The sequence below is a fragment of the Diospyros lotus genome, chromosome 4 (assembly GCF_014633365.1).
Source record: "Diospyros lotus cultivar Yz01 chromosome 4, ASM1463336v1, whole genome shotgun sequence".
Classification (NCBI taxonomy): domain Eukaryota; kingdom Viridiplantae; phylum Streptophyta; class Magnoliopsida; order Ericales; family Ebenaceae; genus Diospyros; species Diospyros lotus.
Genome location: NC_068341.1, coordinates 8,860,829 through 8,877,759, shown reverse-complemented (window position 1 = coordinate 8,877,759; position 16,931 = coordinate 8,860,829). Strand labels below are relative to the sequence as shown.

General features: G+C 37.5%; 2 protein-coding genes across 2 annotated transcripts in view; one reads left to right on the top strand and one right to left on the bottom strand.

Annotated features, from left to right (window-relative positions):
- Positions 1–1,867, top strand: part of LOC127800121 (histone acetyltransferase of the MYST family 1-like) — a 34,878-nt gene extending 33,011 nt beyond the window's left edge. Inside the window, exon 9 of the mRNA XM_052334560.1 lies at positions 1,377–1,867. Within this exon, the coding sequence (XP_052190520.1) occupies positions 1,377–1,580 (204 nt within the window). The 3' untranslated portion in view covers positions 1,581–1,867. The remainder of the gene's footprint in view (positions 1–1,376) is intronic.
- Positions 1,868–3,362: 1,495 nt separating this feature from the next.
- Positions 3,363–15,370, bottom strand: LOC127800267 (vacuolar protein sorting-associated protein 9A-like). The gene is made up of 5 exons (XM_052334783.1): positions 14,900–15,370; positions 14,039–14,186; positions 12,937–13,107; positions 8,150–8,329; positions 3,363–4,737 (listed from the first exon to the last, which is right to left on the bottom strand). Exons 1-5 carry the CDS (start codon positions 15,007–15,009, stop codon positions 3,814–3,816), a joined length of 1,533 nt encoding a protein of 510 aa, XP_052190743.1. The 5' UTR covers positions 15,010–15,370; the 3' UTR covers positions 3,363–3,813.
- Positions 15,371–16,931: the final 1,561 nt, after the last annotated feature.

Here is a 16,931-nt window from a genome sequence, read left to right as displayed (position 1 = left end):
TCCTTTTTTTTTTATGTATGGTCCTGGCAATGTTTTCATCTGCATAATCCTCTAGACTAGAGCCACCTCCCCACACATGCATATACCATGAATCTATATAATATGGCATACTTGTTTAATGAAACGAGGCAGATATTGCCAAAGCAAAATAGTTTCTTTTGTCATAGCAATTAAATTTGGGAAATGATACATTTACATAATTCTTGAATAGAAGATGCTGCCATTATGATTTGGCAGAAACATATTTACAATTGAATCACTTTGATAGGTATGTTCCTTTCCAATGTATGATTATTAACGAGTCACATTATTCTCTATAAAAATTTTGCATAAAATTTCTTTTTGTATATTAACACCCATTAGATTTTTTATTCCTTGTGCTGTTTGATTGTTTCTTTTTGTGTTAATGGCCACACCCTTGTCAGAATCATAGAATTGGATTCATTATATGGAAAATGGGAGTGCTAAAACAACATAGTTGAACTCATTAAAACTTGTGCTGATCTAAAAAAAAGAAAAAAGAACTCATTAACTCGTGAAAAATATTGAAGTGGGCTTGTTTGAAGAAGGCCAAGAATGATTGCTACGTCAAAGAAAACCAAATTAAAGAAAGAAGGGTAAGAAACAACAAAGCACTCCATGGGTAATTCTCTCATTGGATTGCCTTCTTTCATGTTGTGATTGTGTTTCCATTTTTTTTTTTTTGCTCCAGTTCCTTTTTTGTCTTTTTGAGCCTTGGCCTTTGTCTTCATTTCGTGTATGTCTTATTATGCGGGATGGTTGTATGTGTTTTGCAGTTTTCCAAGAATGGTTTTTATCCCAAAAGAAAGGTGAAAAACAAAGAAAGAACTAACTAACTCTATGGGCTATTCTCACATTGGAGTGCTGCCTTCATTCATATTGTGTTCATGTTTCCAAAGTTTTTGCACCACTTCCTTTTTTGTCCTTTTTGGCCTTGGCCTTTTTCATTTCATATATATTTTATAGGTTGGTGTATCTTTTATTTTTTTTTGGCCAAGTGGTTGGTATGTATTTTACGGATAGAAAATCATTTATGCTACTTGTTTTAGATGGTGAGCTATTGCACAAACTTTTATGTGTTCTAAGCAACGCTAGATGTCAGAGACAGGATACTCCTTGATTAGGACCAACAAAATAAAAAAAAAAGAAAAACTCGGGATGTCATTATATCTTGTGTTAATGGCTTCCTAGTGGTGGCCATGAAAGAAGACATATCTGATTGTGGGATTAATTGCTTCTACTAGTACCAGTTCTCTCCATGCTTTCCCTTCTCAACACACGGCATAGACATGCATCTCCTGCACGTGCCGTGTTATGATATCTCACTTGCCCTTCCCTGCATGTGCTTTCTGCAGGAGCTCAGCGACATGACAGCCATTAAGGCAGAGGATATCTTGAGCACGCTCCAGGGCTTAGAACTGATCCAGTATCGAAAAGGGCAGCATGTCATTTGTGCTGATCCAAAGGTCTTGGATCGCCATCTAAAGGCTGCAGGCCGCGGTGGTCTTGAGGTAGATGTCAGCAAATTGATATGGACTCCTTATAAAGAGCAAAGCTGATGGTTGAAACCTTTTGTGTATTTTCCTGTCGTTGGGCTCTAGTATGACGTGACTAGACCTTCCTTGTATATACTTAAAAGAGGTATTATTGTAAGTAACTAGAACTGTAGATCTCCAGGCCGTTGGTCCCTGGCTTATATTTTCAAGTTTCACATGTACCAAGAAGTAGCCACCAGCAATATCTGTAGATTATAAAATTATGTTTTAATTTTATTTTGGCAAACTTCAAGAACTGTGCATTCTTCTAATATTTATGAGCCTAAAGGACAATGATGATGTCCTTACCAGGTGACTGGTGTTCTTTGTTCCCTAATGTAGCATCCTGTGATTATTAATAGGGTCTTGAACGATCTTGGGTCTGGCCCAGTTTCAAGCATTGTGAACTTCTATTATGAGGCCTGAACCAGTTATATGAGATTGCCTCCAAGAATAACATGGATTGCTACAGGATGAGTTTCGTTATTGGTCACAGGGAATGCTATTATAATCGTGCTTCATTATTCTCGTCATTTTATCAGCAAATAAGCGAGTTAATCTTGATGCATGTTTTTCTCTCTGGAATAGACAATTTTTTATTCTCGGATGATTTTTTGGCATAAAAATATCTTTATACCATCTAAATGAGTGGGACATTCAACTTGAAAGTAACTCTCTGCTTCTATTAGAAACATGGAAGTGTGATTCAATAAAATGTTCAATAATGGACTACAGAAGGGCATAAACAACATATCTTGGCATATTCTTGTTTAATTTCAGTTAGATTTGAACTTCCAACATGGCGACTTTGTAAGATTTCAACAGCTCTCACTCTTATTATTCCATTTCTTTGGAATTCAAGGAGTATCATCTCAACATATACTTGCCCCAAAAACTAGTTTGATATTATAAATTAAGAGCACTGGCAGATTTTAATCCTTTCAAAAAATTAATCAAATACCCTTCACAATCACTCATAACTCACTGGTCAACATGGGACACAAATATATAATAGAGAACAAAAATTAATCAAGAATAAAACAATAAATGAAACACACAAATCATATGAGGAGACATAATTTTATTCTGCTTCATGCCACTTGAATGTAGTACATCCAACATTAAAATCACCACCAAACATCTTCTTTATTAATAGATAACAGTATAGGATTCTCCTTCTTTCTCTCTCCCATAATACAAACTTTTTCAAGAATAAACAAGACTATTATAACTCACAGTCTTCTCACTCCCTTAGCTCTTATGAAAATAGAAAGAGAACATGCGATTGGTCGACCCTTAACACCTTCTATCCTATTTATGGAAAATAAGATAATATTTCCTAGGACTGATTATGATATTATTGAATTTTCCCTCCACTAATAACTAATATTACAAAAGTGCTACCTGCTTGTCAATTACTCCATAAGTGTTTACAAAACACTGCACATAATTTTATCACTAACTCATAGACAATCTTCAACATTTGATGCTTCAATGAGTACTCAAATTTTAACTTCAATGGCTGTGTAGTGAAGCAGTCTTAAGTGTTTATATTAGCCAAACAGCATTTAAAATATGCCCAAATGTTTTTAAAGACTTGCCAACAACAATGCGAAACAGGTGCCAGTTCATAGCACATCTGCGTTTGCCTGTATGATTTCAGGCCTTTTCCTTCTTTTCTACCCAACTGCCTGTTGCTGCAAAAAATAGTATATATAGAGGTCACGATGTGTTATCAACTTTCTCTTGGAACCAATGCTAAGAGAAAACAACACTCAAGTTTCGAGAGAGAGAGAGAGAGAGAGGTTTTCACTTAAATGAAGCTTACGCCAACATATCCCCAAGTCTCAAGGAACATCTGAGGATGGGAGGTGCATATATATTTTTTAAATTGGAATAACTCAGCCAACCACCAATACTAGAATTATCAAAAATAGTACGCGCTGAAAAGAACCAATTCCTAGCAATATCATATGAAACTTCTAAATTAACAGAAAGAAAAGAGAATCATTGGATTGAGACAACAAAATCATTCTGGTTTAAGGACACATTTCCTCTGGCATGTGCTTTCATGCTCAAACTTCCTATTCACTTTTGATTCTGTTCTTTTCACTGACCCAAAAAGCTCCCAGTTGTAAGCCTGTCACCCAGAGATGTGATTGTCCCAATGGCTGTCATGGCTTTGTATGTATGATGTATCATCATATATTATATGCAAAGCAGGTATGAAGAGAGATGTATGGGAAGTCCCCTCTCTTCACTCACCTTGAGACACTGATACTCCATCTTGCACTGTCCTCGATTCAGAATTTTCTCCTCCTAGCAAAAAGCCTCTGTTTGAGTTGTCATCCCTTTTATCAGTATCTTCAGCAGTCTCGTTATTCAAATCACCTGCTCCGGTATCTTTGGAACCCTTTGCGTTTCCAGACTCTTCTTGTGATTGATCTGTCTTACTGGTGTCTTTATTCTCAGTATTCAACTCTCCTACGCCAGTATCTTCAGATTTCTTCAAGTTCTCAGCTTCTTTTTGGGATCGACTTTGTGAAATGGGCAATGCAGGAGATGGTGTTGCAATTCCCAATCCTTTGGAAAGACAAACATACTTGAAAACAAGTTGTTTGTAATTATTTAGGAGCTCTTCGACATCACCAACTGTCAGATCACCAGCCTGCGAGAACAAATAAGGGAAATCCTGAAAGATCTGGCTTGTTTGATCCTCTTTCATAAGCATAAATGCTCCTCTATTCTCTAAATCCGAGACAGAAGGAACTTTGTGTAGGGCTTCCTGATCTTTTCCATGTGCTTCTTCCTTGTTCCCTGATTTTGTTTCAAATGATCCTTGTGAGAACTGAGATTGTGCTATGGGGTCCTGATACCTTTTTGTGTTCAATGCTTGCCGCTTAAGATCCACAGATTCTGCCTTTGTGAGAAGACTTCCAGGGCTTTGACTAGGCAGATCATAAGTATCTGCTGAAAGGCCAGAGAGAAGGGCTCGGGCAGATTCCATGTTACTTTGGAACTCGGTTTCATCCATTGAAAGGGCATTGGCATCAATGTTCAAAATGAAGGACTCTGCTGAGAGCATGTTTGTGAAAAAATAAGCTGATTCTGCAACTAATCTGGACTGCCGCCTGTACCGTTGTATGTACAACAAATTGGAGTGTAGTTGTGGAGGGTTTGCCTGCACGATAATAATAATCCAAAGCCACATTCAAAACCTAAGGTTAAAGTCTAAATAAGTGGAGCATTAACACAGGTGAAAATTTAAAAAAACAAAAAAAGAAGAAGCAGGCATTGCAGTTGCCAGATGCAAATATAAAACAAGAATATTTGGTAATAATAATAGACTGAAATCTTGATAAACAGAGTGAAACAACCTTTTTCAAAAAGCTTAAAACATTATTCAGGTTCAATTAATTTTATTACTCATTAACAAATGTATAACAGCCACTATGTCTGCTGGCATTTCTGAAATGAAATCTTACAATGCATCTAGAAATTTAGAGATCAACACCAAACTTCTTTGAAAAGTGTCTGGTTGAGGTTTTCTAGTGATGGGACAAGACCAAAGGTAATTTGAGTGAAAAGAAGAAGAGAAAATTAACAAATAACATATTCATTGATGAACCATCAATAGTTATGGCAACCATATAAACTTTGATTATGTGGCTCTTACAAGTTTTGTTCAAAACATTTTGTCATTTGTAAGGGTTAACATTAATGATCATTTCCAAGTAAAAGCTAAGAACTTCAGCATTTATTCCTGTGAAGATCCTAAGTGAGCTGCGGTCTTATTATGCCAAGGCCTGTTTGCACTAAAAATTTCAAGCAACTGAAGCGTTCTTCATTAATTGTGTATGAACAACAGTGAATTGTGAAGAGGGAGTGAATAGGACAAGAAAGCTAACAGAGTGTGGGAGTGAGCTGTGAGAGAGGATGAGGTGACCAAGGGTTACCAAGAAGAAAAGGAGAGAAGGGGAACCTTTGATGAAGGCTTGTGCACGGCCAATAGTGTGGAACACAGGTGAAAGACTCTCCTTTCTCTTCAATCTCTTGCCTGTATTTATGAATGTATGGCTTTGGGATGCACCTTTTATGGCTGAAACTGAACCCGAATGGAATCACCTGCCTAGACCAAACTCCATCTCCCACATAGAGGCTTGAACACAAAACCGAAACCCATTGGCCCTTGCCCAACTTTAGAAGGTAACCTTTGTTGGATGGATTGATGAACCCCTATTGTCATCTTGGCCAATATTGCTTCCCCCACAGACTGGTTTCCCTAACAACTCAACTGAAATGATAGAGACCTGAGCCCATTAAGCCCAAGTGTGATCCTCGGTTGACTTGACCCTAGGGTTCTGGCTAGAGCTGGCTGGAATCATTGCCACCGAGACCCCGCTTGGGTCCCCATTGTGCCTCTCACACAGGATTTGGATCTTTGACAGGGGCTAGGCCCAACTGGAGAAGGTGGGGAGCTTTCTACCCGAAATGATTTTTTTTAAGTACTCAAAATGGAAATCACCCTAGTATATGGACCTAAATGAAGATATGACAAAAGACAGAAATACATGAAAGTCTAGAATTCCACACATAGTGGCCGACCCCACATAGTGGGATAAAGCTTGGATATGTTGTTGTTGTTGTACTCAAAATGGAAATCACCCACCAAAAAACCCAACCAAAATCTAGGATTCCATAACCAACACTAATAGCCAACTCAAAAATGGAATTGAATTGAACCAAACTAACAACCCAACTCAAAATAAAAATAAAATAGAGAAAGGGGTGACCCAAGGCCTCAACTAAGGTACCAACCTAATCAAAATGCGACAAGAGCCAACCAAAAAATTCATAAAAATGACCAAAATCAAACCATGTTGAGTCATCCCCGACCCTTGAACCCATTGTAAAACTAAAACCAACCTAATTTTGAAGAAAACGAACCAAAATACCTTAGGGAACTATTTAACATTGCCCAATTTAACTTTTTGACCAATTGATCTATAGCTTAAACTCAAATTCTCGATTAGGAACCAAAATTAGGTTAGGACGGCCCATTTTAGGTTGATAGAAGTATTAAAATTAGTGCACAATCAAGTTGGATAAGTCATACGACTTGGACTTGACGGGATACTAATACATATATTTTTGAGTTTTAGGTGTATCAGACACACCCACGAGTACATGCAGCTGAGCATGCACTACAATAGCACTATGGATAGATTATTTATACTTTGATAGGGTGTCTTAATCATTATATCCTTTTATTCATGCATGCACAAAATTGTACTGTAAATATTTAAACTTCTGGCATAAACCCATTTACATTCACTTACAATTTCATAACTACTAGGGAGACAAGTTACAGATAAGAATTGGCGATTGTGACTTGGTATGTGATGATGCATATATGATTTTTGCTTCTTGGTATGACATGATTGTTACCTTGATCTGATAGATCTGGAATTTGATATGATACACAACATACGGAAACTATGTTCTAGTTGTACTTATTTTTGAACCACATCATGAAAAGTTTTCTTGCACTAACCCCTATAGTTATATGCAATTATGCATTCACTTGTCTCACATCCATCTTAGCATAGGTTATCTATTGACTGTCTTAGAGACTCATCCTGTTTATATTCCTCATTTACAGATATTTGAGAAATTATCTCTCATTCTGCTGCAAGGTAGCCAGATATTAGAAGGCTAGGTGGACAATCTTGTATGCTCAATTTATTTTTATTTTTCATTAGATGTGCACTTCTGGATACTGTATAGGAGAGTCCATTTTTTGTATTGACAATACAGCCATAAGGATATAGATATACCCAGAAGCATTGATACAGTCAGTCAGGCTCAAATTTACAGATAGAGTATTGACTTTCATTTGCAAATGGTTATCTAGAAAATTAGAAATATCAATGGGATTGTCTGTTGTGAACATGCTGATATATTTTGATATTTTATTATTTTACATGTGTGCAGTATATTCATGGTGATTCCTGGTCTTGATGGCCTATGTATAGAGATGGACTATTCAAAGGCCTGTAAATCCCTAGGGGGCTCACGGCTTTCCTAGGTATCCGTGTCAGTGATACCCCTAGTATCAGGTTGTGATAATTCCCACTTCAAACAGTTCATAAAGTTCCAATAACTTTTCAGCTCAGTGTAGTAAAAAGTTTCTGACATCATTCACTCTTATGATAGCTTTGAAATGAACTTTTTAATTTAGGAATGACCATTCAAATGGAAAACCCAAATCAAATCATTGGCGAACATGATCCCATATTTTGAAGCAAATATCAAAAATATCAACCTTGATAAAGTAGGACGAGATTTTGATGTAATGCAAGTTACGAAAAATGGTGCCAGATGAAAAAAAAATGAGGAGTAATCTTATTGAATAGACAAATTCAATGGAAAGAGGAAAAATGGTCTTAATTAATGTTGAAATAGACATACAAGATAAAAAGAAAATTAAGGAACATTCACACTGAAATGATTAGTAATGGAGAAATAAAACTCAACACATGTACCAATGATTGAGCAAACCAAGTTGTTGCACAACATACAATTGACTTTACCTTTATGGTGACATAAATAAGAACAGGAAGAAACTCATCAGCTCCAGGAGGATCCTCGTTTGACGCAATGGAAGCATTTATTAGTAAGTTACTGATGACCTTGCAACAATTGAGGATACAAACAAGTTTGTCTCTTGGTGCCTTGTACATATTGATCTTTTGCAGCTCCTTCTGAGCAAGCTGTCATAATGGAAGTACAAGAGAGTAAAGCTGCTTCCTATAAGGGGCCAGAAGTTTATCACCACTAAACAGGACAGATTGATATTGTTACTGAACTCGCAAAAGTAACCTCTTTGGGTAGCAAAGAATAAAATCAGTTACTACTAACTTCATGAATAACATAAAAAAAAAACACACAAATATATTTCAACTGTGACGAGCTCTAGAAACAACATACAACAAGTCTTAATTGCCTTTGCCAAAAAAAAAAAAACTTGTAACAGTTGAAAGCCTTTCCACGAGTATGTCATAGGAGCCTTATTTTTTGTTTATAGTAAACAAAAAAGGGGGAGTGTGTTAGGACAGAGGTATACAGAGATCCCAAAAAACTGAGTGCCTCATGGCATAAGCACCTTGGAAGAAGTGGATAGGCCAGTTCTTATTAACATGTATTCTCTCAAGTTTGCCTATGTCATGTCATTTTTTCCCCTTCCTACTTCACTGCTGAAGAAGCTTGAGAAGTAGCAATAATATTTTCTGCAGAGTGGTGCAAGGGAGGAATTCAAGTATCTCTGGGGTGAAAGTGTGCTCTTCTATCACAAAATAGCAGCATAATAATGATGCCAGAAATCTTCAATAACGCTCTTTTGAATAAGAATTTTGGAGATTTGTATGTGAAAGGGATAGATAATAGACCCTCTTGGGCTGGTTGGTCTAAGCCAGATGGTTCTGTGTGTTACAATGTGGGCTCTTAAGAGGAATCCTTTAAGTTTTGGGCAAATGGCATGGATCATTTCAGATTCGTAGTCAGAAGTGGCTAGAGAATGAAATTTTAGTATCACGGATGGTGTGTGGATTCTGTGAGGAGATCAATACAATTCTTTGTTCTCTTCTACCATGAATAATGAGAATTAGGTAACAGACTGCACGAGGATAGTGTAAATAGCCAGCTGACTCAGGACATCTCTTTGAGGAAACATTAAAATGATTGGGACTTCAGGAGTTTTCTTGCAGCTTCTTCAGCTTAAGTATTGTGTTTCAGGGCTAGAAGGGGGGCAAGATACTACTGTTTTGGTTGCATTTTTCAGATGGTAAGTTTAGAGCAAAGGCTTTCTATGAGTCCTTCCTTGCAGGGGATCAGTGGTGAGCGCAGGTTACAGTCCTAGATATAGTTGCAACTTCCTAAGGCAGTCATCAAAAAACACAATGTAAAAGTAATGGTCAACTGATTCAACTTTTTTATAACACAGAATCACCAAACAATCACTACCTGACCTATTGTAACGCCCCGCTCCCACTTACGGGTGTTACTCGTGAACAATCACCCGAATTGTCCACCTGCCCGGTGCTTTAGGCGAAGGGTGGATCGTGTTTCAAGACGAAACGCCCTAGGTGGGATCTAGGCTCGTCCTTCCCTTCGCTGAATCCCAGGATTCGCTAGCGGAATTGGGCTTTAGCCACACTGCATTGGCTATAAGGAAAATCTCCTTCAGGCGCCTAATCGCCATTTTCTCGTTAATTTTTTTCTCATCGAAGAATTTTACCGGGCTCCAAGAAAATCACCATTTAAACCAATCCATTGATGGATCACCAATTTTGGAGGAAAAACTCATCATTTTCAATTTTCCAAATTTTCGGTGTTTTCTCCAAAAATGCCCGAAAATCCATTTGCTTTGAAAATTCCTCCGGGGCCCAAAATCGATTTAGAAATGCCCTAATTTCTCCCAAAATTCCAATTTTTTTAAAAAAATTGGCCGGCAGGGCCCACTGGCCCGCGCAGGGCCCGCGCGGGGCCTCGCTGGGCGCTGGCTGCGCGGGCTGGCCGCGCGGCCGCCTGCTCGCGCGCGCGGCCGCAGCAGCCCGCGCGCGCGGCCGCCCCTGCGGCCCAGCCCGCGCGCAGGCTGCGGCCTGCTGCTACTGATTTCCAGCAGCTTCCCGCTGCTGGTTCCCTCCTTTTCTCTCCCTTTTTTTTTTATTCTCTTTGGGCTATAAAACCCCAAATTTTCCAGAAATTCCACTCCAAAAAAAAATGCATTGAAAATTTCCACATTTCCAATTTCCAAGCCTATTTTTACAACAAAAATTCTTTTTTCCAACTCACAATTTATTCCAAATAAATTACATTCATGGTTCTAAGCCTTCACAAGCCCTTGCAACCCTTAACATACATCACATGAAGCACTTACCAATAATAGGCTTCCCTAAGCCATTAAACCACAAATTGAACACCACAAACCTAGGCTTCTCAAGCCATAACCTTAGCTTTACAACAAAAATAAAATGATACACCATGAGCTTCGACCACAAGCTTCCAACACATTCCCTTTTCTTCTTTTGGCATAAGAACAACCTACAAGGGGAGGATAAAACCTCATGAGCTCAAAGCTCAATAAGGGTGCATATGCAAAGTAAATACAAGCATAACAAGTCTATGTAATAACAAATGCATGCAAGTATGGTTAGGTCATTTCATCCTCACAACCCAACATGGTTTGAGGCATCAACCTACCACTTCTTTCCCACCCCCATGGCCATAGGTCTCATGAACAAATAAAGCATGCAAAAAGATACATAAAGATTTATGCAACCTACTTACAATGCAATGCAAGGCCTCCACCACTTGGGGCCATCCCTTACCTTAACAATCTTCTCTTTGAAGCTTTAAATCTTCTTCTCAAGAGAGCTTCCCCATTCTCTTCTCCCATCTAGGATGGCATTAAAACAAAAACTCACTTTCCTTGCATATAAGATCACTAAGTAGAGAAGAGAAGAATGGAACTTACCTTGATTTGATCTTCCTTTCTTCTCCATTCTTTCATTTTCTCCCTTTCTTCTTCTTGGAAGACAACTCTTCCTTCCTCTCATTTTCTTTCTCTCTTTGAAATGGCAAAACTTGAGACAAGGGCTTACTTTCCCTTTAAATACTACTCTTGTCTTGAAATCTCAATTTCAAGACTTGATCTTAGCCCTTGATTTCCATTTGCTTTTTGAAAGAAAATCCCAACCACACAAGAAAGCACAATCCATGTGCTTTGGTCTTGATTACTCTCATCCATTGGATTTTATTCACTTTATAAGAGAAGATCTCAACCTTCAATTTAAAGCACAATCCAAGTGCTTTTGAAAGATTTAATCTCAACCACTCATCTCTTAATATTTGGCAATCCATGCCATTTCTTCTCTTTGAATCCTCACCTTTGGATTCATTCTACTTCTCAAGAATGCATCTAAGCCCTTAGATCACTTGCATTTTTCATTTATTTCTCATTTACTTAAATGAGACTATTTTCATAACCATCACATGAGAGACCACTTGAAAGACATAATACTTTCTTTCTCATTTAAATAAATCCCACAATTTTCCAAGCATTAATGGGTGACCATTTTCCCATTTTTCATTAGATTTATTTAAATCTCATATTTTCCAAGGCATTAATGGTGACCATTTACCATTTTCTTTTGGATTTACTTTAATCCATATAATTATGCCTCTCATTAAATGCTTACAAGACCAATTATCATAACTTTTGCATTTATTTAATTCACCCAATTATACTTGAACCACAAAATGCCAAGTGTCACAACAAGACACTAACCTTGGCTTCCAAGTTTAATCTCATCTCTCCAAGTGGCATTACCACATTAATTCACAACTTAGGGAAAATATAATTATTCTCCTCAAATAATTTAATATCCACCATTTTCCCTATTTCAAAATTAAATTTCCTTTATGGAATTAAATTCCAAAATTCCCAATTACTCTTTGTGAATTTATTAATCCCATATATCTCCACATAAATACCAAATTGGGATTTTTATTCACTTACACACCTAATTCTTCATAGGAATTATTTTAATTTATCAAAATACCCTTTATTGGATTTCTCTATCCAAATTACCAAAATACCCTTCTCATGGGTATTCTCAATCTCAAGGATCCATCACCTTTTCAAGGGTATTTTTGGAAGTTTACTTACTTCCCTTTTTATTCTCTTAACACCGGTTACACCGGGTGTCACACCTATTGTCTGCAGCTTGCTACAAGCAAGAGTAGGACCAAGTGGGTTGTCCATAAAAATTTTTGAGAAAAAAGTGCTCTTACCTTTGTCAGACAAGGTTAGTAGAGAGAGAAACTGTTTCATTACTTAACAGAAGCCACACTCATCTGATCTGCCCTACCCAGCTAAAGAATAAGAAATGAGAACGTCAAATGAAACAGTCATGTAATCCTAGAAGCCAGAAGGAACTGGAAAGCACTCACTAAGAGAAATCTCTCTATCTTTTTAAGAGCCCATTGACCTTATTTTATTAGATTTATTCATTAGGTTTACATAAGAAAATAATTTTAATGCATGGAGCTTTACTTAGACCGACTAATTAACAATTTCACTTCACTCGGAAGTCCAAGGGGATTATGTGTTGCATTTTGAAGTATAAGGGAGTTAAAGGAGGGTCAAAGGTATTTTACCCTCTCATAAAATATGTATTATTAATATTCTAAAGAAAAGCAAAATTCTAAAATAGTACTACCAATGTCAATTAGCTAGCGTCAACTTTTCAAAGGTATGCCACTGATAATAATTTGACATGTCATAAAAGAAACTGCAGGCATCCATTTATGTACTTACCAACCATGACGTTTCATTTTGAAAAGGTGGCTTGATGTCCAAATTCTCTGGCCGTATAAATTGTTGAACTAAAGCTATCTTCTCATAAAGTTGATCATCAACTTTCACATCATCTGGGAGTGAAGCATATACACGAGTATATAACTTTGTCATTACATACTTCTCCAGTCCCTGTAATTGAAAGAAATTTGTAACTACCATATGCCAAAACAAAAACCACCACCACCACAATCACAAGCCTTTATCCCACTAGGTGGGAACCATATGCAAAAAAACAGTGACAAAAAGGACATAAAAGCATTTGGCTGTCAACACTGCTACTGCTAAAAACCAAAAGATGCCAAAAACATTTTGACGTGTCAAGTGACTGAAACCCAACATGCTTAGATTTGAATCCTTTAGCGCCCATGTAATAATTTAGGACCTGCCTCAGATGCATGAATCGCTATGATAAACATCCTACTCATTGCAAGTTTGGAAAAGCTAACTTGGAATGCATTGTTAAATAAAACAAATCTTTATGCATATTAATCCATCCTTTAAGACTTGTTAATTTTAGTGTTTTGTAACCAAGCCTTTCTATTTGTTTACTGATTGAACTTTCTAAATTATATACTAAAACTTTTTTGTTGTTCGCACTTCCTTGCAATATGGAGAATGTGAAATTTGGCTTATTCTTTTTTCTAATAATTTTTAGTTATATTTTCCATGAAATAAGCTGTTTATTCAATTCAAAAGCTCTCTGGGTAGAAAATCTTCATAGGCAAGAAGGGGGGTGGGGGTGTTCCAAGGCTCTCGTATAAATTCCTTTTGGTTAGCAGACTATTCCCACAACAGCAATTTACTTAAATTAATTTCTCTGTTCAGATTCAGACTTGCAAAACAACTCAACACAGATGAATGTGTGAAGAGCATCATGCAGGGACATGAATGCTACTACTCCAACTTATGCAGCGAAGCAGAAAAAAAGACTCATAAATAAATACCAAAGGGATGAGAAGGAATAGAAAAGTCTAAACCAAAATGCTTGCATATGTTGCAAGAAGATTACTCATAATAATGTTATCCAATAAAGGCAGTCAAATTGAGAGAACCAACTCACTTCACCAGCACTCTCCAATTCCTCCTCTGAGCATCCAGCCCAAAGTGAGTGAGCCCCAAAAGCTGCTTCCATGTTGCTAAGAAACTCCTGCACAGCAGCACTGTCCCTTTCTGGATCGGGAGAGTTGTTTGCAAATGACACAATAAAACTGCCACAAGCAAAATGGCCCCTTCAGACCCCTTTGAATGACTTATACAATATATGTGTGCAAGAGAGTGTGTGAACTTTTTGCATCCTTCAACGGTTCAACCAAAGATGCAAGATAAATGACAATTAAGTTATAGGCCATGACAAAGCTTCCAGTACAATCAGCACCTTGTCTGCTCAGAACAGTAGAACTGGCTGTAAACCATACCATTCTTCCATGTATTAACAAATACCTTCAAGCCATACATTTGTTTGGAATGCTCAGAATTCAGAGATGTCTGACGTAAGTGGCGGTGAAAAAGAAAACACAAAAGATTTAATCTAATGTGGGCAAGTCAATAGTAGTGTTCCATTCACAAGGGACTGGGGTTAGTCCATGTGTTCCTAAACCAAGATTTTAGCATGATATAGAATATGTTAGCTAGTTTAGGAGGAACAAAACAGTATACACGCATACCATATAAAACCGATGCGCATTAGATTTCCCAAAACAATCTTTCATTAGCATTACTTGCTCCAACATAACTAGATGAATCAACCCTCAAAATTAGAAGCAATAAATGAATAATAACGGAAAGCAAGATAGCCTTGTTCCGCGGATCAAAGAGTCCTTATTAGGGTTAGTTCAAAATATTCTTGCATGAATTCTGAAGAGTCCACAAAATTATGGTGAAGATTAGCGTAGAAATCGATTAGAGAGAGGAACTGAGAGACCTCTTGATGGCTTTGACGAAATCGGCAGCGGAGGGTTGTCGCATGCGCTCCAGGAAGTCGTGCCACGTCAGAGGCGCCGTCGACGACCCGAACAAGTCGGCGTTCTCCATTCTCCTCCGCCGGGAAATCTGCGGTGGAGATTTGACCTTTCCGGCGGATCGACCGAAGAATAGAAAGACAGAAAATTCTGAGTAGATTTCGAACCGAGCTCCTCACTATTGTCACGAACGATCTAAACCCTTGCGGCAATTTCACCTAAAAACTGTTGAATTCAACTAAAAATTGCTCCCCTTGACAATTTTACCCGATGAGATCCGTCACTCTCTCTCTCTCTCTCTCTCTTCTGAGTCGTCTCTCTGGGATGGATTGGATCCATTGGAGCATCAGTCTGTCTGTGATGAACCGATCGAGTGCCGGTACAGAGTAGAGAGGTGAGGATGTCCGAGAGCCATCATTGTAAATCATACAAATTTAGAGTCAATTTGTTTTAAAAAACTCTAAATTCATTTGCTAAATATTTTATTAAAAAAAATAATGTTTTAACTCTTATATATATATATATAAATTGAATAAAAAAGCTTCGCATTCATACAAACAAAGCAATGTATTACCATAATTTTATAAAATAAAAATTCAAGTATATATTTTAAGTTTGTTAATCAATTGGTATGACAAAAAAAAAGACGACACCCTTATCAAATTACAAATTTGACACTAAATTAGAGATTATTTCCTCCTTGTAGATTAAATTTACAACAACACTTATCTTGAATTTTATTTTCTATGGTACATGGCAAGCAATCAGTATGAATTCTCATTTGACATTTGAAAAATATAATAATAAAATTATAAGTTATGAATTTTATTTTCTTGAATTATGTTTTATAATCTTGATATTTTGCATAAAATTATAAATTATCATTGACATTTAAAAAATATAATAAATTCGATCGTTTTACAAATTTGTTGTAAAAATTAGGAGTGTTCAAAAAAATCACTGCATCACAGTTTTCGGTCGAACCAGATCAGATCGGACTGAACTGGCCAATTTTTTTGAACTGGCAATCCGGTTCTCCAAACTATTAAACCGCACAGTTCGTGGTTTGGCAAACCGGCGGTTCGATTCAAAATCGAACCACTCATATATATAATATATAATTTAAAAAATATATAATTTATATATTATTAATATAAAAACTAAAAAGGGGCGATGGACCCTCTCGCCTCTTCCTCTTCTCGTTCTCTCCCTTTTCCCCCAACCAAACCCTAACCTTATTACTTGAATCGAACCGAACCGCACCCACCCATGCCCGCCGCACTGCATCCTCTTTCTCTCCCATTTCCCTTGGATGATTGTCGATCGACGCCAACCCACTAGTGGCCCCCATGTTGTCGCAGGCTCGCAGTAGTCAGCACCTTACTCCGTCACAATTAGCACCTCACACCGGTGGCCCCCATGCTGTCGCAGGCTCGCAACAGTCAGCACCTCACGCCGTCGCAGGCTTGGAGCAGTCCGACGCCCGTCGCCCCATTTTCTTCGCCCTCCCATTCCGATCGTCGATCGCCGATCGCTGGTATGCTCTTCTCTCTCTCACATTCTGTTAATTATTTTTTAATGCAAATTTTTGGTACTCAAGCAATGGACTCACTTTAGCGACGGTTTCATCTTGTACTATACTAGCTTGTTAAGGTCATTAGGGATGTGTTTGTGCTACGTTTGCTAGCAGCAGATCAATTTGATGTTTCCTTAGAATTTTTGGGATTGGCCACAAAATTTTTGAAATCGCGAAAACCAAATTGCACCGAACCCAAAAATGCAATGTGGTTCGGTTCGATTTTTCGCACCATTTGATTTGATTTGGTAGAAAACCGAGCTTGCGGTTCGACGCATTAAACCGGCTCAAAACCGATCGAACCGAACTGCGAACACCCCTAGTAAAAACCCAGTTAATTGACTAACATTAAATTTTTTTAAATTCTCAAAATACTCTTATCTTAATTATCATTTTTTTCGTAATTTTTATACATTTAT

What these genes read in the sequence shown, in the direction of transcription:
- LOC127800267 (XM_052334783.1), bottom strand. Translation starts at nt 15,009, where the DNA reads ATGGAGAACGCCGACTTGTTCGGGTCGTCGACGGCGCCTCTGACGTGG. An exon ending in AATTGGAGAGTGCTGGTGAA is followed by an intron (nt 13,108 to 14,038) that starts GTGAGTTGGTTC and finishes TTTCAATTACAG; the next exon opens with GGACTGGAGAAGTATGTAAT. An exon ending in TTATTTATGTCACCATAAAG is followed by an intron (nt 4,738 to 8,149) that starts GTAAAGTCAATT and finishes ATTATCGTGCAG; the next exon opens with GCAAACCCTCCACAACTACA.